Raw genomic sequence first — 22,527 nt, forward strand, 5'->3', positions numbered from 1 at the left:
CATCCTAGTTGTTTAACAGTTCATCCTTATACTAAATGAGTGGAAAATGCTTCCAAAATGGCAAAGTGGCAAGGCAGAGGAAAAGGAACTTTATGTTCCTGTTACTTGATCAACCTGGATTGCTCCAGTGAAACAGCTTCCTGTGGCAAAATGATGATTTATGAAACGCAGCGTGTTTCACTGGAATATGATTCAAAAAAAATCGTGTTCTCCCAGCTCACCTGCTCTGGCAGACTAAAGGAAAAGGGGGCAGTTTGCAGAATATTACAAAAAAATTATAAATTCCAAGGATCATAATTAAATGTAGATTTGGAATTGCTCAGCTTCCAGAAATTAAAAAATGCAAGTAACTCACACTTAGGTGAGAGATCTCTTGAATACAACAATTTCCCAGGAAATGGATATTTCAGGTTTTTACTGCCTCTTCATTTTACTTAAAACCCAGAATTATTAATGTAGCTTTCACATTACATATTAAATCTAAAATACTAACACTGAAGCAATTCCTAAAAGTTGTCTCAATATTACACTTCAACTGCCTGGATTGAATCAGACTGAATTAAAGCCATGGGCTTCCAGACCTGTGTGTTTTTCACCCCAAAACATCAGCCCTTCAAGTAAAAAATGGTATAAAAAACGATGGCGTTCACATTTTTGACAGGAGACTGTATTTGCCTGCCTTGCCCAAACCTCATGAAATATTGGCTCTTAAAGCTGTCAGTGATTCTTGATAGCACAAGTGCTTTTTTGGTGGAGACCCAATTGTTTTAAGAGGGCAAATCACATGGGCAGCAGGTTGTACCTGGGGAAAAGCAGCCTGGTCAAGAGCAGGACAAGGGCAAGAGGCTCAAGGGATGAGGATCCAAGTGCTTTGTCCATTTTCCCAGTAATATTTAATCCCTGAGGGCAACAAGACTAAAGACCTCCTTTGTAATAATATTTACTGTAGGTTTTTCAGCAAATTAGCACAAATGTTTGGGAATTAATTGAATATACATGCATAAATAAGCATCAATCTGTATGAATCTATAATTAATAGAGATTAAATACTCTATAAAACGTATTAATTTAGAAGTTTTAGGAACAAGTGGGAACTGCTGAGGCTATGCTCTGCATGGTTAATGTTAACAATAATAACAACCACAATAATAATGCATTACATTTGAAAAAAAATAGGTTCAGCTGCAGAATGTGAATTCTTTAATAAAAAAGCTCTGCATGTATCTTCCTAGGAACATATCCCAAGATTTATGTGCATCATAGACAAATATGTCTGTGGTATTATAAAGTGTAATTCCACTGTATTTGTTATTAGGAAAGGGAATACCATTTCCCATACGCTTTCACTGTCATTTCTGCTGTAACTGGGAACAGGCTTCCAGTACATTATCAGGAAACAAAAGCTACCCATCCCTGCTGTAAATAAACCAAGGTGAGTGTTAAAGACCAGAGGGAATTTCAGGCAGGAAACCTGTGCCTGGAAAGAGCCCAGTTAAAACCAGCCTTCTAAAAGGCTTCTGCTCTTCAGCTGCTCAAACCCAGCTGGTATCCAGAAATATTCTGGATTATTAATTTCACTGGTGGCATCGCGCATGGGATGCGCTAAACCCCGGCAGAGGATACAGGGGGCAAAGAACAGGGAACGCACGGCCCAAAGAAGAGCTTGAGGAATAAGGAAGCTTTGCCACAATGGAAAAATAACACCCAGCTTTTAGCTCTTTGTTATCTTACAGCTGCAAATTATTTCCAGGATTTGGATGTACACCTTGTCAAACAGTCCTGTTTGGCTAGCAGAGCATTACCCAAGCAAAGCCTGTCACAGCAATTCAGTGTTTGTGATTTTTAAACAGCTATTCCCATATAAAACAAAATTATGGCATTACCCTTCAGCTGTGAGAGTAATAGAATCTCTCACTTCAGAAATGAGTGGAAATTTAGTGTAACAACTATAATTAAAAGCTTGATAGTTGGCTGAACATATTTCTCCCAGTTTAATGATCCTGTGTTACATGAATTCATACTTTGCACTGCAAGTAGCTATGGTTTTCAATGGGAATATTTAGAGAAAAAAGCACTGCCTTTAATGATTAAGATCAAAAGCAACTAGATTTACAAGTTAACTGCCTCAGTAATGCCACTTTATGGCTGCCACCTAAATACTTATGAATGGCTCTGAAATAAGGGTCTGTTTTAAGCAAAAACCAAACCTTTTACCCCCACAACCTTTCTGTGCTGCTTTTGTTTTTTAAGACAATGCTATGCAAATATTCCATGTGCTGAGATCAGCTCTCTTCTCTGTTCTCAAGTACTAGAGACCACAAGGCTTCACAGCCAGTGTTCTCCCATGTGTGAGAACAGAGAAAAACCAGGACTTTCACCTGCTATGAGACTTTAGAAAACATGACAAACATTGATTTTTCACTGGACTATTATTGTCATCTGCCATTATTCCTCTTGGAAGACATACTGCTCCTCTAGGGTCTGCTCAGGGAGCTTGGGACCCACTGGCATGCTGTGGGCACTTATACAAGGCTAAGCTTGAAAAGCCATCTAAAAGGGCTTCCTGTCATCACAAGTTTCCTTCCTAGGCAGTTACTGAAAGGACTGAAAGATTTCATCACTTTGCCACAATTGCATTGGACCACTTGAATTTCTCAAGGGTGCAAGTTGGAGTTTTATGTCAGTCTCCATTCCAGAGTGATCTGAGGAAGAGCTGTACTTCAGTTTTGCTCTGAGTGTAATTTTCCCACTTTTGGGAAAGGTGTGGTGATACTTTTGAACCTGAAACATTTCCTTTGACTGTTAAAGAGATTTGTTCTCAATTTCACCTGAAATCACCTGGTTTTACAAAAAAGTAACCTACTGGAACTTCTGAAATTGTTGATTTCAAATGTGCCAGCCTCAGCTGGTGATCTGGATTGATTTTATTGGACAGCATACTGGCCTTTCATCTTTTTATTCAAGAGAATTGAGCAGAAATGTAAGATGGGCATTGCCATTTTACTTTGGATCTTCCAGCCTGCTCCTCTGGAAAGCTCACTATGCTGTCTCCATGCTGGCAAGGATAATGAAGCAGTGGTAAGCAAGAGGATTTTCCAGGATGGAGGGATTTTAAACCTGTCCTGGAGGACAAAAAAAAGTTTCAGCTCCCTCTGCTCTGAACCTGAGGGAGTAGGGGGTAGCAGAAGCACTCTGATCTCTGGTGAAAGCGATGCAGTGTAAAGCAAGAACATTTGCCTTGAAATTCCCTTTTCATTCCACAGAAACATCCAATTCTAGTTATCAAAACACTGAAGCGAGCTCCCTGGATAATGGAAGACAGCATCACAAAGAAGGAAGAAGGGTCAAAGAAGTTAAGCTCTGCCAGACAAGTACCAAACATCTCACAAATGTTAAAAAGCAACACTTAATCCTAGTGCTTTTTTAAAGCACACCCTTACTCAGCAAGATTTTGCAAACTGAAGGTTTCACAATAACCTAAGGAAACAGTACTCCAGACCTCCCTAGTTTCTGATTTTTATGGAGAGGGTGGGCAACAGGCATAGGGAAAAAAAAAACCAACCCAAACATCTGGAAGCACTCTCTTAAAGCCACAAGCTAAATCCATCTTTGTGCCAACACACCCATTGTGAACGCTGAAGGACAGACCTCAGATCAGGATATATCACCTGCTCCAATCTCTCCTTTATTGATTGAATGTGTGCTGAAAAAAAAACCCTTAATTCCCCACCACAAAGCATATACATCAGTTAGTTCTTAAGCAGTAAATTTAAAGCAGGGATTTGAGATTGCTGGTAGGTGTTCAGATTTTTGAGATAAATGGACATGATGAGAACTTGAAGGAAGTTTAATTTTTGTGACAAGTTATCCAAGTGAATGATTTCCAAGGGCAGTAAAGGAACAGAAAACCACTCTGATTAAACCTTAGTAGATCCAAATCCATAAATTAAAGAAGATAAATAAGGTAGCCTCCATTACTCTAGCCTTTAAATAATTTATAGCAACAGAGTAACCACCTGTACCAGGTTGTAGAGGTTTTATTGTAATTCTATTTTTTTTGCTTATGGAAGCAAGTCTGAAGCACCAAGACACAAGAAAGAGAAAGAACATACAACTCAAGCCAAAAGTCAGTTATTGGTATTACTTGTCTTTTACCCTATATTTGTATTGTGGCAAAGACAGGGAGACTTTGAGCCTGATTTTTTGGCATGGCCTAAACGTGACCTGAGCTAATTAATGTCCAGTCTGGGCTTTATGTCAGTGACACACAGCACAGTGACTGACACCAGCACAGCTTCCTGCAACAGGACCACTATGGCTCAACATGCATTTTTTTATTAACATATCCCATTTTAGACCTTGATGTGGTCCCTGCAAAGTCTCGAGATGGTTTTGCTGTCCAATCCTTATTTTAGGGATTAATTTTGGGATTGATCAGAGCTGTCACACGTGGGTTCTGACCCTGCCTTTTGGGCCTTTCTTGGTAGAAAGTGGAATTGGAGACAAACCCCACCTGCCCCGTGCAGATGTGGATATGGGGAAACCTTTATTTCATGGGGCTGGTGTTCAGCTGGCCAGGCTCAACTGCAGCCATAGGGAACAGAGCCACTGAAATTAGAACAAGCATTCCTGATCATGTTTTTTCAAGAACTGGACCAATAATCCTTGATCTCCCACTGGCAGATTGCCTTTCCCTGATTCCCCTGCCTGAAGAGCCTTTCTTCAAGAGATTTCTTTCACTGAAAATGCTTAAGCTTCTGAAAAGTCAGAACTGATAAGAAATAATCTCTAAGCCCCTTCACTGCTCTGCTCAAAGTGCCACCAGCTCCTGCTCAGCCCCGAGCTTGTGCCAGCCCAGGGAATTGCCACCTGTTCTCAGCTTGGGCACATGCTGGCTTTTCCTTTTCCAGGATTTGTCAGCAGATTTGGTTAGCATTCCTAGAAAATCCTTCAAAAGCAGGAGTGATTGATACTGGAGACCCTCAGTGCTTTCCCAAATAGGCTGTAAATGCTCTCAGTGGGTAAGGCCAACACAAAGCAGCAATCACTGCTGGCAGAAAACCACTGCAGCCATTCCCTGCTCCCAGCAGCTCCTGTGGATGCTCCTAGCCAGCCCTAATTCCTTAGGTTTGCTTCCCAGAACGGAGAGCAATTGCCTGAACTCATCTGTGTGGCCTCAGTTAAAATAAACCCTACTTTTTATTCACTCTCTTTGTTTTCATTTCATCCTTTTTGCCCTGTTGGACTGTCCCCTTGCTCTTCATTTGAGCTTTTTGCCTCTAGATGCTCTAACAAGGCCAGGAATTCCTTTTTCCAAGAAGAAAGGCTGGATAATTGCCGTGGATATTTTTATGTGCACCCACACTTGTGCAGTTGGTCAAGGTGCTCTCACTGCTTGGGTATGTGTGCCACACTCAGCATCATCTCTCTTCCCATACTCGATCAAAAGCCACCTCCTGACTTCTCAGGGATGTTATTCACCACTTAGTCATGAATGAGTAGTAAATTTGGTGCTGTACCACCCCATTCATCTCCTTCAGCTGGAAGTGGCTGACCCTCTGCTGGGACAAATGCAATCCTCTGGCTCAAATTAAATGCCGGTAGGCTCCTGACAGTTTTCTGACTTAAGGAAACAGTTACAAAGCAGCAGCAGAAATAGATCAGATGAACTGGGTGTTCCATTCAAGAAGGAAAAATAATTTCTTTCTGTTTCCAGTAAATATACTACACAAATATGTACAAATCATCACCTCTTTCTTGCTTCAGAGCAACCCACCTATCCTGTCAGACCTCACACAAAGGCAGCCAACTCCAGGGAAATGCTGAACAGACTCAAGTAATAGCTCTACAATAAAAAACAGATCTGCAGCCAGAGCTGGCTGTGTTCAGCCCCACCCAAGAGCTCCCTATTAATTATTTATACAGCACTAAGGATCAGCACGGCGCTTCAGGGAAATAAATGCAGGAGGAAATGCAGTCCCAGCCCTCGGGGAGGCAGGAGCAAAGCCCTGCTCACCTCGCTGGCTCTGTGCCCAGTGCTCTGCAGCCAGCACTGGGAATGGCACCATTTGTAGGAAGGGTGGGGTGAAAAGCGTCTCTGGGGCTGTGAGGTTTGGCAGCTTCCCTCTGATCCAGTCAGGTTTGGCACAGGGTATAGAGAGATTTCAAAATCCCATTAAAGATTTGACTAACTCCAACCCCTAAACTGCTTTCCAACTCTAGCCAGTAAGTCAATAATGTGGATTCTCCCTAATTCCTGCACTGGTATTATCTGTTATAAGCATGGGCAGTGGGCTAAAACCCTCACCACGCAGAAATCATCAACTCAGCTTCACTGGGCTCATAAATTCCTCACCAAGCTGAGTTTTAACAAGTGCAGATACAGCCGGCTTGATTGTCCCCCTTATGATAGAAATTTATGCTCCAATCTGAAAGCTGAAAATAGGGAACTTGGAATCCCAGTGTTACAGTGACCCCATCAGTAATGTCAGGCTAGTCATGACTTTTTTTACTGACAGCTTTCCTGACAGAAAATAGCAGTGGCTAGTTATTTCACACCTTCCTTCCAGTCATTACTACGATTTTAACTGCTTTGTGGTATTCCCATCAACTCCAATTCCACCGGCTTTGAAAATTGCCAAGACCACAGCAGGCTGGCTTAGTCAGATTTTTTTATCCTAGCATAGATTTCAGGAGGGAGTGAGAGCGGCAAGAGGCAATCAAAAAAAATCACATCCTGACAGCAGCTGCTTGCAGTGCAAAGAAACATTGCTGCAAGTACTCTTCACTTTTTCTTTTTTCCTTCCAAAAATTTTCAGCTGGAAATTTAGAGTAAAACTATTACTTTGTAGTCTTCCAACTTTCCACAGACCACCAGCAAATTGCTGCAAAGAACAGCTTGGGAATGAACCTCAGGGCTATGTAGCTGCACAAGCATTAAGGACAGATGTTAGGGACGAATGAAAATGAATAAATGCATTAAAAGACTTGTTGGTATTAATAACAAGTGTGTGCCATAAAATCCTGAGAAAAGTGTCTGGAAGTGAAAAACCACTTTGGTTGGAAGGAATTTCTGGAGGTGATCTAATCTAAGCCCCAGCTCAAAGCAGAGGTAAAGTCAAAGTTATATATGTGCAAATACTGGCACGTATTTTCTATCTACAGTATATATAAATAAAAAAGTACTGTGTATATAGTGAGCATATCCATATTTTATATACACACCAAAGAGCAGAAACCTGCAGCAGTGGAATCACTATCCAGCACTAGGATCTGCTCCCAAACAAATAATGACTTTGAGGAATGGCAAGTGAGCCCATTTTTTGACAAGAGTCTCAGTCATATCCCGGAGAAGGCGATGGGACAGCGTGACCTTGGCCATACACCCCTGGGATGCCAGCCACTGGCACGTCCTCCCATGCCAGAAGCACTTCCTCAAACGACTCTGTGCAAGTAAAATAACTCAAGATGACAGCAAACTATGGATAGACTGCAAAGCAGGAATATCCAGCTTCCCCTCCTTCCCTTGATCTCCTTCTAGACTGAGCCAAGAACTTTCTCACCAGCCCCACACGTTGCGCAGCCTCACCAACAGGCTCCGTAGCAACTTGGGATGGGGATTCCTTGGGCAGCTCTCCCTTATGGAACACCCCAGAGGAGGGGCACCCTGAGCACCATGACCACACAGACCCTGCCACAGACACAGGCAGCTCCAGGATCTGGAGGTTTTGCTGCTTCCCAAAACTCACATTCACAGCATTGCCTCTGGAAGGTCACATGTATGAGTAGGAATCCCAACAAAATGCCAGGCTTTCTGCTCCACACTGGGCAAAGTAAGCCCTGCAAATCTTCTGTCCCTCCTCGCTTTTCCTGATGCTCTCAGTTTCTGGAAATGTCCCTGAGAAACCTCAGAGTATCAGGAGTTTGCTTCTGTTTTGCAGAAATCATGTTTAGAGGTGTCAAAGATATTCTGACAGCTGCGGTTTTTAAGCTAAACAATATCTATGGTTCAGAGACTCTTGGGATTTTCCTCCAGAGCTAGATTTTCAGTTTTCACCAGCTGATCTCACAGACACTTGTCCTTTCTTTCCCAGGAACCCTTCTTGCCTCTAACGCTGTTACCTGCCGTGGGAACAGAATGAAAGGCACACAAAAGAATCTTGGTTAATAGAATACTAGAAAAAGGACAAGGACCTGTGTATCAATCCCCATAATTAATCCTTTTCTGATTTAATTGAAGTTTCAGGGATCACTGCTCCCTGCCTGTGCACTTGCACACACACACACAGACCCACAGCTGCATCCCTACAAACAGCCTCAATATTGACCCCCATATATTTGCCTCACTTTCCCCAACAGGAAATATGAGATTCCATTGTGTTGGCTCAATCCATCTGGCATCACCGCTGCACATGCAAGGAAGGGCTCATGCTTTAGCAGCTCAATTGATCCACACAGACCTTTTGGGTGAGGAGGAAAGCCTCTTTAATTTGGCTGACTTTCAGGTTCTGTTTTGCCTTAACAGGCGCCTTCAGAAATCCAGCACCGCGTTTTAGCGTTGTTATCGTTTCACTTAGATTTGGAGTTTTGCTCCCCAGAGAGGCACCTTCTACCTCAGCCTGGCCAGCCCATGCTCAGCATCAAAATCGGGAGAAGTCATTCATTTGCCTTCTCCATGGATTTGATAACCTCTACACTTCCCTCAGCCAGAGGTGTTTTGACCTTTAATTAAAAGGAAAATTTGTTGTCTTCTACTCAGAAGGCAGCAAATAATGAACTCATTAAAATGAGGTTACTGTTCAGGCCTTCGAGCAATAAGAGCCAAAGTCTCATTAGCAGCTAACAATCCAGAACACAGCACATAAATAAACCTAATACGGCACAGCAAAATGCCTTGGTGCATTAAATTTGAGCAGAATCAAATGTTTACAGTCAATGATGTCTGGGGCATGAAGTTTTAATGTACTTAATGAAGGAAAGCAAATTGCTTCCTATTAGGCATGAAATGTTCCTAGAGAAATCGCCCCAAAAAGTTGATTATGTAAATGAAGGATAGAGTTATAATTAACAAGGACATAGCAGGAAAATATCAACTACTTCCTAATAGATGCACCAATTACGAAGAATAAAGACACGGCAACTTCAAATCTACAAAAGGTAATTATATGGATTAATGTAAAAGGCTGCTGAATGCAATATAACGAAGAAACTGTATCTTGTGGGTGTCAGAGAGAAGCTCCGCTGACAAAGCAGGGAATCAATTAATAAAGTTAAATCCGTGAGTTTTCAGAGATTCCAGGCAATTAAGGGTTTGTATTTGAAAGAACAGCTTAGATTACCTTAAAAAAATCTCCTATCATTGCTCAGTCTGGCACGGAGACGTGCCTGTTTGTCCGTGTGCAGGGCGCTCCTTGCTTCTTTCCTTGCAAGGTGATCCTTATTAAGCATGGCCTGTTTAACCGCCCAAAAACAGCCACCTGTGGGTTCAACAGGGAATGCTGGTCTCATTTCCAAAGGCATTCAATGGTGGGGACAGGGATGGGGGGATAGCTGGATGGCACCTGGCCTTGGAAAGGAAACAGCTTTCCAGTTTTCCAATTTGTTAAAATTCAATAGCCCTTCTCCATCCTGCAGAACCTTCAGAATCAAACCAAACAAATACTTCCTGCCTCACATGGAGCCTGTGCAAATCCCAGGAAGGTTTCTGTGTGCCAAGGATGCGCAGCCTCTCCACCCTTTCATTAAGGACAGGGAAGGCAGACCCTATTGACCTGAGAAGTGTTTTCATATTAAGGGTGTGGAAGACATTACTGCCCTTCCCCCAGACAGACAAGCAGTGACTAAATAAGTTTGGACTGGCTTAGCTGACACTCTCTTCCTAATGCTAAAAAGGGGAGAGGTCATGACAACAAAATTTAGCTGCATACTATATAAATTAATATGCATCTATGGAAATTGAAATGCAAAAAAAAAAAGTCTTTAGGACCAAGCCAAATCCAGTCTGAGTGACAGATTTGCCCTTTAGACAGAGGAAAATGCTTGACACACTGCAGGTTCCAGGATTTACATCTTAATCCTCGCTCTGCGTTTTTAATGAGACCACAGTGGGCTGGAAGGCTCCTGCCTATCCCACAGCTCCGTCATCTTCCTGAGATGTGAGGGGAGCAGGAGAGAGGAGCCCAGGTGATGAAATGATGTTTGTTTCATGCCCCTGCTCGTACTATATGTTAAACGATGATAATTTCTCAACATGTTCTTCCCTCAAAGGAAAATTAAATTGATTTTGCTCAGCCCATCAGTCTTTCTCAACATATCTAAAAGGCTCTAGATAGCTTGGAAAATTATGTTCTAAAATATAATGACTCAGATTCTATGCTTCTGACTTTAATGGTGTCAATTTAGTGCCAGTTTTTACCAGCTGGGGATTTTCCTCAGTGTCTCAGCTAACGGTGGTGTTCATCTCGAGGTTTTACATTTTAGCGAACATTTACTTGCTATATATTATGTAAATATAGTCCCACATGTGAAATTGTCACAGGATTGAAATAATCAACTCGCTAAATGTCTGGCAAGATAGGCTGGAAACCATACAGCTACCTTAATATTTAATGCTAAAGCACAAGATTCACTGTCACAAGACTACTTTATTTCCTTTAGCAAGGAGAGGAATTTGTTTGGTGACTGCTGTAGCTGATAAACGCTACCTCTGCTTTACATCTTCCTTGCCACCCCAGTGTATGTTTCTAGTCAAAAAAACAAGGCTGATGCACCCTGCCTGGAAGCCTCTTGTATTACACTCACACACCTCAGCTGCTTAAACCCTGATTTTATTGTTTATCCCGCACTGGAGATACTTTCGGTTTCTGGTCCCAAGTAGGGGTGCTACTCATTGCTTAAATTAGACCAATAAACTATTTTCCTGCAAAGTTAAGCCAAATGATGACCACACAGAACGTAATGTTTTCAAATGAAGGACAACATTAGCTGGGCTGGGGGCGTGTGTAAACCACTGCAATCATTTTAGCTTTGAACTCTGCAAGAACATGAAGGTCCAATCAATACTAGTGTTATTAATAGATAACAGGAAAAGTTCTCAAGAGCCACATAATGGAGACAGGGAAAATTGATGAAAACAGAGTTTATAACCTATTCAGCATTGGCAAGGCCAGTAGAGAGATAAATGCACTCCCCGTCTCACATGCAGCACACCCAAATTGCATGGGCTGGGGATCCAAAGCAGATCTGTGCACAAGGACCAGCTCTAGGAGCAGTGCAGAGCTAACAACCTGTAGTAAACAAAGTAAAGCTCACACAGGCTTAACCATTTTCTCCGTCTCTTTGCCCTGTAGCTGGAAATATGCCCAAAAGAAATACTGGCCAAGTGGCCAATGCTACCTATTTCTTCTATATGCAGCACCCTTCCATTTCATTTACAGGGCTTACCTTAGCTTGGAGGAGAGAATAAAATAAACATTAATTAAATTAAAAATTTATTTATGACATGGACACTGCTTCTACCACAGGTCAAACCTGAAGCTTTGCTCATTCACACTTAAGCCTGAATTTGCTATTCAGACACAGCCCAAAACGGTCCTGCAGGTAAGTAAAACCCAATGCCTTCATGCCTAGATGGCTATTAGTATTCCTAATTTTATTTTGGGTTTTAAGCACATTTTATCAAGCTTCACTAATAACCCAGAGCATGGGTGACCCAGTGATCCAGTATATTGCTGCCTCTGAGTCCTGCCACAGATCACAACCCCAGCAGATAATAGCCTGGGCCAAGCCACAGAACCACCACCCCCTTGGATACTTGGGCACTCTCACTACCTCTTCTAGTCCATCAAACTCTCATTGAACAAATTAAGCTCTCTATAATAGTTTTATAAAGAAAGGTGAGCCCAAAATACTATTAACTTTTCTAAATCCATGTTACTTTCTTATCTGTTTCAGGCTTTACTAGAGACTCAAAATTTACTGCGCACTCAGGTTGCAAATTTTACCTTCAACCTTGGATTTTCAGGAAAATTTTACCACACAGGTAAGAAGAAACTTCATGCTCCCAGGTAGCTGCAGTTAAATAGGTGACAAAACTTTGAAGCCAACTTTAAACATTCCCTTTCTAAATAACCCAGTGATTCACTGGGAAATACATGTTCCACCATTTCAGTGTCTAGTTCAGTATGCAAAGGGGTAAAGACACACTATGGATGAGCTGCTCAGGTACACAAGGATGCCCTTGGTGTGTTCCTGAAAGATGTGTGGTGGCAAATCTTAGTGTTATAAAGGAGGCAAAGCAGTTGCAGAAATCTCTCTAATTCCACAGGAGACAGGCCAGCACAGAAGACAGAGTAAGGTTTTTTCTGCTGTGATAGGTATGGTGAAAAGTAAAAGATTGGGAAAATCATGTCTCAAAACCTCTGAGGAGGCAGAAGGGTTTCACTGGGATGCACTGGATTTCGTTATGCCTGTGAAGGTAATCCATCTTGGTGATCTGCAGATGAGGAGGGATGACAAAAGGAAAACACGATAAAAAGAGCTTTGTACTGAAATCCTGCCTTTCCCACACTTGGTGCAGTAACAAGCTGCACACTCGGACTCTGCTTCTGTGGAAGATGAGTTGATTCCACATCTCCTCGTCCTTGTGACTCCTTCCTCATTTTTGCTCCATCTCTCCACAGAGCAACACCCCCTTTTTAAAAATGTTACTTCTTCTCCTCCTCTATTTTGCCTTCCCCTTGCTGCACCTCCACTCAGGCTTCCCTGTGGTGCCACTGAACCGTGCTGCCCCCTAGTACTGCTGAGGCAAGAAGAAATTTCTTGCAAGGGAGAACCTCCTGTCCTTTTCAAACCCTTCCCACCTCTGGAGACCAGCTCCAAAACCCTCAGCTGTCAGCCCATCCAGCCACACTCACTGAATGGTACCAGGAAAACTTATCTGGAGCCTGGGAAGAGGCAGAAAGAGGATGGGAGGGTGAGGTTAAAACCTAGGAATGGTCCAGCCCCTGCTTTCCTGGACTGTGAGGCAGCTGTGGAGTAAGGCAGGACACTCTGGGAGAGGGGAGGTGAGGAAGCCTCCGAGGGATGAGTAGAGAGCAGACAAAATGATTTATTTGCATCACTGTCGCCAAGTCCAGGCTGCTTTCCCCTTGTTCAAGCACTTAATGCTGAGCAACTGCTGCCCAGGAAACCTCATGGACTTAAGATCCAGGCTGGAGAGCCTGGAAAAAAATGAGAGGCAGCCAGAGATGGAATTACTTGCCTGGAGTCATATAACAAGGCAGTGGCAGAGCTGTGGTCAGAGAGCAAGTCTGGAGCCAGAACTACAGCGTTCTCCTCACTCCATGCTGACCTGCCTGGGCAGCTGCTCCTTCTGGAGATGAGTCGGTCACACATGCAATGCAGCAAAACAAAAAAGCAGCCTGAGACTCTGAGCTGCTCTAAAGCAGGAACCTGCTCGGTGGTGGCTGCCTCCAGAGCAGAGCTGGGTACCAATCTCTCATGGAGAAAGGTGATCCATGGAGGGGAGGAGATGGAGAAAGAGATGGTTTTACCATCAATAGCGTGACAGACTGGGCAGTGGCAGGCAGAGAACATGCAGCCTTGGAGAAAACTCCACTCCCTGACCTGCCACTATTTTTCCTTCTTTCCCAAGAGCCTCCACAGTGTCACAGGTTTTCTGATACAACCCTGACCAATTTCAGAGCTGCCACTACTGCAGAGAGAGAAGAGGAGGATATGCATGCCTGCCCACCTTCCTAAGGCTCTCAAGGCTCCCCAATATAGCACAGAACTACTTCCCAAGCTGAAGAGTGTCCTTGGCTCCATTAAGAGGCTTGGTTGCAGCTGGGTTTTTAACAGAGCACTTCATTTACAGGGTGGGGATGGCCCTTTGTCATCTCAGTTGGCTGGAAATGTTTCAGCATGTTCTCCACACAACACACACTTTATTGACTCATTATAAATAAAGCATGGAAAGGTGTTCTTTAATTACTGTATGTGTGGCTTGCTGACCCAAAGAGGCCTTTACTACCAGATAATCAAAGTGTTCTATTAGTGCTCCTCAGCTGCTGTGCCTTATTGACTTCCTTAGTGTGGCATTGTGCTCTCACTGCAAAACTTGGATCACTTTAAAACTACAGAAGGGAGATGAATGTGGGGATGTGTTTGCAGATTAAACTGTGCCACATTCTCATGGAAAGATGCTGCTGACAAATCAGATCTCGCAGTACATCAGCTGGTAAACTCTGCACTGGTGTATTAACACCATTAACAAAAAGAGCAGACCCTGTTAGTTCTGCAGCTTTAATAAACATTTCCCACTTGTTCGTCCTGCAGCAATTGAAATTAAGACATTCCCAGGATTTGCATTTAAGAAGTACAAGATTACTGGTAGCAGCTTCCAATTCTGCTTCAGTTTTCAACTCCAAAGAAACCTCTAAGTATGCTTATAGTTTTAAAATACGCACAAACTTCATATTATTACCTGTGTAAAGCCAACTCAAAGCAAACACATGCTCACCCTGTCCATAGGTTTTACACATTTTTCGGATTTCACATTTAAATGAAGAAATTTACAGAAAGGATGTAGATCATATGAGAAACTAAAACCTCAAGATCCCTCGTTTAGCCTCCAATACTCTGAATAAGGGGTTGGGCAGAAGTACTTCAAGAATAGAAGCATCCACCAAATGTTCCATTCAAATTGGCCATGAGATTTTTTTTTGGAAATGACACTACCTAAGAACTCATAAAATCAAAAAACATTCTCTTCTAAGGTTTGCAAGAAAATTTAACCTCAAGCAATGCCACCACCTAAGGTTGTTCAGCTTCCACCCTTTCTTCCTCACCTCTGTCGTAACAGGATGGGGTTATTATTTAAATTATTCCATTATTTCAAGTGGAAAACATTATGCTTCATCTTGTTTGGTTTTTGTTACAGTAAAAGAAGCTCCAAGTTTTATTTATATCTATATTTACAAAAAAAAAATAAAAATCATGGGGAAAAGTAGGATTTATTTGAAGAACCACACTCTACTTCAAAAGTTCATGAGGCACTAAATTATACTCTGACCTAAATCTACCCTGACTGTAGTTCTTGATTTACTTCAAATACCCACTTTTTTCCTCTTCATCCCTAACTTTGGCTTATCAAAGAGATCCTCAGTTGCCTCATAAATTCCATTCTTTCCCTGCTCTGTCCCATTTTGAAAGCGTGTGTTAAGTTTCTTCCCTTGCCCGAGCCCGAGTGACTGCAGGTGAAGCACACACCCCAAAACCAAGGCAGTCACTCCGAAAATGCAGGGCACAGAGGGAACAGCAACCAGGCCTTTCTTTTTGGGGTGGAATTCCCTAGTAAACAAGGTTGTTTTCTTTTTCCAGCAGCACTCCCATCAGCAGGAACAGGCTCCTTAGAACTTGGAGACTGCAGCAAAGAGGGGAGCAGAGGGATTCAGTGACTCTGGGTGAAATTTCAAAGTACCTCTCTCCTTATGTAGTGGAATTCTTTAAAATCCACTGCAGAAATGAGAAATAAAAGCCAAGAGCTGAAGTGCATGCACCGAACAGGCACCTCTGCATGTTCCTGCCAAGTAAACAGTGACATCCGTGGAGCATTTGCTTGTGGAAAACATTAAAGGGCCTGTAAGCAGGCAGCATTTCTATGTTTGCATCAGGAGACTGATTTTGGCAATTATTTCTCAGACTGAAGCAAAATGAAAGCATTCAAATGGCAAAGAAAAAAAAGGCAATCTGCTAAGAAAACCAATATTGTTGGGTAGTTTGAGGGTGAAGCTACTGGAATGTCACTCAGCCTTTCCAGGCTGGAAAAGCAGGGGAGATGAGGCTGCAGATGGTGGGAGCAGCATTGTGTCCTGTCTCAAATGGAAAGTTTTCTGTGTTACAGCCACATACCCTCATTCCTGCCTGAAGCAGATACCCTTTACTAACATAGGAGGTTTTATTTGGTTTACCCAATTAAATCTGGCTAAAATTGAACACTGAACCCTAAGAAATATTTGCAAGCCTTTTGCCATTACAGCTTCATGCTTGCCACTTAATTCCATTGTAAAACTTTTTTCACACTTTACCAGAAATTATCAGATTTCTATTAAGCAAGGCTAATGAAATAGTAGTTATAAGGAAGATACAGGGGAAGCATGGATAAGATCTCATTTTTATCCATATGTTGCCTTTATGGAGAATATTTTGTATTCAACGGTGAAATTATTATCAGGACAAAAAGGAATATAACTGATATATACTGAACCTCCTCTTTAATACTGATTCAACATCATCATTTGTCCAACTTTCAGAAGACCTGGAACACAGCATTTATACTCCTGACACTGTTTTGGCACATTAAATCCAAGCTACCCGGCTGTGGGGATGAAAAGACAGTGTGGCATTAGAAGAAAACAAAGACAAAAAATGGGGAGGGGGTAGTTTGTAAGATCATATATGTTAAAAAAAAAAAAAAGTTCTACCGTTCATATTTAATACAGGCCAAAAAGACCAGGTGCTTGGGCAAACTCTTCTGTGTTTAAAATGCAATTATGGGCCTTCTTTGCTTTTCTAGTATCTTTTTCTGTCCCTTTCTTCCCTCCGCAGGGACTGAGGAGGAGGATGAGGGTGATGACCTGCTGCTGAGATCTGTGGATGAGTTCTGGTGGTTTCCCCACATGTGGAGTCACATGCAGCCACATCTCTTCCACAATGAGTCCTCACTGGTGGAGCAGATGATCCTCAACAAAGAGTTTGCAATAGTAAGAGCTCCCAAGAAATTTTCTAGGATGCCCTCACTGCCATGGCCATGCTTTCCACAGGGTTTCATGCTTGTCTATACAATACCTATATATTTACTCAGGCATAAAAAACACAGGCAGTGAGGTTAGAAACTCACCCCAAACCCAGCCTGCTTGTGAGTCTAAGTGAATTTTGTCTTAGCCTTTCCCTTTGACACAGGCTCTCTGAAGAGGGAGCAGCCCTGCCCTAAGTGTCCTGGCAGGACCTTAGGGATCAGAATCAGTGAAAACACAGCAGATATCAGCTGACCTTCCAAGTTTGGGGCGGCAGTTTGTACACAGGTTTTCAACTCCCTAAAGTCTGCTGCAAACATCCTCAGTGAGGCAGGGAGGAAGTTGCAGTGAACCCTAAACCTGGTGTATGGTTTGGGAGAAATCTTGATGCTGACAGAGCCAGCAAGTGAAGCTGCTGGGTTTCACTGTGCCTATTTTTAAGGACCTGCTTTAGACAGCTCAACTCTTACTAATACTGATAGATAATGGTTCTTGCCTTCTCCTCATTTGTGCCCTGAACTTCCAAGAGCCATCCCCCCCACCTTGCCCAGAACTCCCAGTACTTGTACTATTTACAGCCTTTTCAGGATAATTCTGCTGGCTTATTGCATGTGACAAAGAGAACCTGAAATCTATAATGCTGCCTTTGGAAAAGACACTGTGTGGTCTTTGGCGAGGCACAGAAATGCCAAGCAGTCAGAGCTGCTCACAGGAGCAGAGGGACACAGTGGGGCTTCTTCAGCTGCTTTGGAAGAGCAATCCCAGCTCTTCCCAGCTCCAAAAGGCCAAGCACCCCTTCCTCCCATCCCTCACAGGAGCCGAGGCACATCAGGAAAAAGGCAGAGGCAAATGCCTGAACAAGCAGTTGGAAGCAATTTATTCCCTTGTTTATGGAAATATTTTCCAAACAACCTTTATAGAAAATTAATTAAAAATGGCTTAACTGTTTACTCATTATGCCAGACTTCCCCCCCTTCCCATCTTCTGCTTGGCAGGATAACTTCTTTTCCTTTGTACAGTTCTGCTTCCTTGTCAGCCTCACTCCTGGCATGGCCTGTTCATGCCTTTTGTGTAGCCTGGCCCAGAGACCCAAACAGAGCTGAGGTTTTAAATGCAAGAGTAATTTTTTAAACAATCCATATCTCAGAAATACACAGATACCTCATCTTTAAACCCGTGGGGAAATTCTCCTAGTATTTTTCAGGAAGCATGAAGTCATCCAGGTCGGGCCACCTTTGGGAGTAAAATCTATAGCACAGCCTGAAAACAGAGCTGGTAATGGAATCTGTTTGTAACTTCAACTCCAGCAAGATAAAGCCCGTGTCGTGAAGGGTAGAGACTCCTTAGGGTGCCTATAAATAAGGAGCTGATGTCAGTGAAAAGCTGCTGTTATTACACTTTTATTTCCTGCTAACATTTGGACAGGGGTTGTATCAACCCCTAGACCTTGAATCTATATAAGCTGTACGATTTACTTATGAGAACATTTCTTTTCAAGAAGCTTCCTCTGAAATTCTCTCTTGTGGGAGAAATTTATCTTCCCGATATGACAGCCTTGCTGATAGCTATCAGAGAGGTCCCAGCCATGACTTCAGAGTGGGTTTGATTCCTCCCTGGCTTTCTCATCCTCAGCATCATGTCTTACTTTAAAAAGTACCTCCCTGTTCTGCAGCTGCATTTCTCTAAGCCCTCCAAGTTAAAGCAAACCTCCTTCGTTACCCTTTGATTTCACATTGTGGATCCAAATTTAAATTACACACCTGGAACAATACACAGAAAATTTGCTTGATGCTACATCTGGTTTGTTTGCTGTCCATTACCTTTCTTTAATATTATACTCAGGAGAACACAGCTTGGTGCTGGTGCCATCTCTCACATTTCTCATTTATTGACCGTATTTTCCCACCTCCTGTTGTGGCTGCATGTAGAGGTGACGCTCTGTGACAGCTTCTGCAAGGGAAGCTGCAGTAATTATTTGGAAGTGTGATCACATTAATTCTCCACCTAATGTGCTATTCCTCTGTTCACTTCTTTTAAACATGGCTAAGGAGGTAACAGGGTCGTCAGGAAGGGAGAGCGCATCATTATATCCAAGAACAATACTCAAGGTTGCTGAAGATCCCCAATAACACACAAAAGCTCTGTTTATGAAGACCTTTTGGCTCCTCTGGCTGGTAGATAAAAGCCTTGGCTCTGTTTCACATGGCTTTATCCACACCTTCTAAATAAGGTTCTATAAAATGGGAGCTGACAATTGCAGCCTGCCTCAAACAGCTCTATCACAAGACACAGATAGAAATCAGCTATCTAAACAGTTCTGTACACACAGAACTAATTGCTAATTAGGTATCTAATTGCCTTGATTTCAGTGCAGATACAGACACCTCTAAGCCTCTGCCTTCAAGGATTCCTTTCCATGTACACTGCTTGTGAAGCAGGAGTCTGCCTTCACCCAGACCCCTCCAAATTGATCCATGTATCACTGAGATTTTTGTCCTTTCCACTGCCTGCCTGGTGAGAGGAACAAACTTCCCCACATGTTCCATAAATGTCATTGTCCCGTTGCTCTGGATCTGGCAGGCAGCAGAGGAAGTTTTACCTTATCCATGTGTACCTGAGTGATGGCCCCCACAGCTGCACCATCCTAATCCCCATTCCCAAAGCCCTCGCTGCCAAATCCATCATCAAGCACAAGATCCTCAGCCTCAGAGGAACAAGAGAGAGAGCTGAACTTAGTGGCAAAGTCACAGGCTACCCAAAGTTTCGCTATCCCAGTGTCATCCTATTTATGTAAACATCAATGTGTGTTCCAGAGCTTGCCTAAGGAAATGGGCAATTACAATTATTTTGATTATCAGTTGGGTTTGAGTTGATCATGTTTTGTAGTTTGGGGTTCTTTTTTCTATCAGAGGATCCCAAAACCCTTTAAAGGCACTAATGAACAAAACCTCAGATTAAATTTCACAAACTGATAACTCCTCAAGTATTACTCTCCTTGTTTATAGGCAATGCAATGGATACAGAGAGAGGCAAAAAATCGCTCAAGCAGAAGTCTCTGATAGCACACACTCCAAAAATAAAGCAAACCAAGTTTTCCCTGCCATCAATAATAACATATTCCTCCTCCCCCTTTGTACATCCTTATCTGACAAAAGCAAGTCGGATGTATCTAATCCGAAGCCCATAGCTCTTGATTTCATCCCTTGGTTTGTTTGCTCAGTGATTATCTTCTGTGCTCATTTGTGAGTACAGAGCCCAAAGCTCAGCAGAGACAGGGCACAAACTGTCACTGGCTTTACAAGGCAGCTCTGAGCTGATAGGAAGAAGAAAGAAAGAAAGATATAAAACTGAACAAATCAATTAAGAACCTGTCTGGTAACACTCCTTGGCTCCCACCTCCTGCTTACAACCAACTGCAGATGCACATTAGCACTTCCTCTGCCTGCAACTCTTGAGCTTCTCAAACCACAAATACACCATGAGCTTTTAATACACCAATTAAATACCAGCAGTAGGAGGGGCCCAGTGACCACACAGCCAAGGCAAAGCATCTGCATGTGATGGAAAAGAGCCTAATTTGTCCCATTATTAATATTCGTGCTTAATGTGGGGAAGGAGAGATGCCCACTGGAGACTGCCTCTAAAAATGGGCTGTAAATATAGGATAACATCATCCTGTGCAGCAGGATGAGATCCATTCTGCCTCACCTTATGTTCTTCTGAAATACTCATTTGCTGCATCACCTGCTATCAGACAAAGCCAAAAGGTTGGGCAAAATCAGCTGAGGTTGCATTTAGCTTTTTCATCTAATAAAATCCTTCACACCTGCACCTTGACTGTCTGTGTGAAAAGATCTACAGCAGACATAAAATTTATTATATGAAAAGTTTGCATTCTTATTTTCTCTGACAATGGCAAATCATACCTACATTCCAAACTAAACAAACAGGCACAAGTTTTGAAATGAAAAAAACACCCAAAGTATATTTTGCATGCAAAAATCAGGAAATTGTTCCTTAGAATATACAAGAAAAGATGCTCCATACAGGTATTTTTCTTATCTTGACACACCAGCATACTCCTTTAACACATGAGTTTTCACTCCCAAGGTAATCTTAATAACACAATGAGAGGAAAAGAAGAAAAGCGCAACAGAAAATCACTAAAAAGGGACACACAATATTTAATCTTCCCAGGTAAACTGCAAAGAGAACTGCCCAAAGAAAATACAAGTATTTGATAGTTGTTTCTTCTTAACGCTGTATTGGATATCTGAGTGCCTGATGAATTTGTATGATGAACTACATTGTGAGCAGGTTTTACTCAGAGGTTAATTTGTTTTTTATGTCGAGAACTCCTGAAAAGCCGCCTAATTTTATTTGTCAGTGGCAGATCACCATTTCAGCATCCTGTTGCTATGGCAATTCCAGCATCAAACAGTAAGGAGACAAACAGGCTCTTACACATATTCATCCAGATCCCTGCTTTGGGACAGGGCACCCAGAGCAGTGTTCTGCCTTACACCCAGGTTTCTGTGTTCTCCCTTCCCCACGTTTGGTGAAGGTTTACACATTGAAGCTGAGACAGGATATTCAGGTTAACAGCTTGAGAGACTGAGAATCGCAGAGCTCTCGGGCCTGGCAATAAATGGCCAGCTTTAAAGACGTCTTTTGATAAAGCTTTTTCCTTTTTACATGTTCATGGCAAAAGAAAAAATATAAAAATAAAGAACAGGGTGATTTACCATGTCTCACTATAGAGCTATCCCTCATTCCAGCTTTCAACTGACTCATGCCTCTCAAGTAGGCAACAGCATTAATAAACAGAAATTACATTTTGTTCTCAGTAAATTACAAAATACAGAGTTTGGGTTTCTCTTTTACAAGATCAGTCAGTAACCTGAGGTCTTGACTATAAGGAATGGATCATTTTAAGTGGTTGCATTATGTGATGTAGGAATGAGTGCTCCCTAAGTTAAGATTTAACTTAATTTTTTCCTATGACTCAAAACCCTTTCTTTGTTAAGTACTTCAGGATGTCCAGCAGAACCTGCTGTTCCTGGAAGTAAAGTAATCAATGGATAATGTGAGCAAGAGGAAAGACAAAAAACACCCCTAAAATAATCAACTCATATTTCAGCCTTTCCCTCTGCACATCACATTTAAGGGAGTAGAAAAGAGCAGATGTGTCCAGTAGTAGTGGGAGCAAGATGAATTTGTGTCTTTGGAAGAGATTTTCAAGAGAACCTACAGATAATATTCATGAAGATGCACATATTTCCATATAGGAATGAAGCTAAATATAAATATTTATAAAAAGTAAAAGTGGTCCAAGGTTCTTTGCTACTACTTTAATATAATGGAAAAAAATAAGGAGGTTCAGAGGATATGTGAAATATTTATTAAACCAGGAGGGAATCTTTCTTCTATACCAGAACTAGGAAATAAAATCCCATGTGGATCCTTGCAACATTTTTTTTTCCCCATCTGTTTACTAGCTTAGAAAGGTAGGATGCATGTTAAAGTACGTGCAATACGTAATAGAACAGGAGGCAAATCTATTCCATGCAACAGGAATGGAACCTAAACCAGGACAATACGTAGCTAGCACACTGGAATTCCAGTTCTCTCCACCTCCCTCCCACTCCCAGCTCGTGCTGCGGAGATTCCAACTCTGTGTAGGGACAGCAGCTTCTCCAACGCCACTGCGTGCAGGGAGAAAAACCAAACC

The 22,527-nt window shown here is 42.3% G+C and overlaps 1 protein-coding gene across 2 annotated transcripts in view; it reads left to right on the top strand.

The window, feature by feature from the left end:
- The window catches only part of LOC102107509 (N-deacetylase and N-sulfotransferase 4), a 54,156-nt gene that overhangs the window by 8,368 nt on the left and 23,261 nt on the right, over positions 1–22,527 (top strand). For both annotated transcript variants that reach the window (XR_015772656.1, XM_005532149.2), the window contains exons 2-3: positions 11,953–12,040; positions 16,609–16,763. Coding sequence is in view for 1 of the 2 variants with exons in the window: in XM_005532149.2 (XP_005532206.1) it covers positions 11,953–12,040; positions 16,609–16,763 (243 nt within the window). In the remaining variant the exon portion in view is untranslated. The remainder of the gene's footprint in view (positions 1–11,952; positions 12,041–16,608; positions 16,764–22,527) is intronic.

This window comes from Pseudopodoces humilis, chromosome 6, assembly GCF_049639895.1.
Source record: "Pseudopodoces humilis isolate 2021_Gansu_Grassland_sample_001 chromosome 6, ASM4963989v1, whole genome shotgun sequence".
NCBI classification, from domain to species: domain Eukaryota; kingdom Metazoa; phylum Chordata; class Aves; order Passeriformes; family Paridae; genus Pseudopodoces; species Pseudopodoces humilis.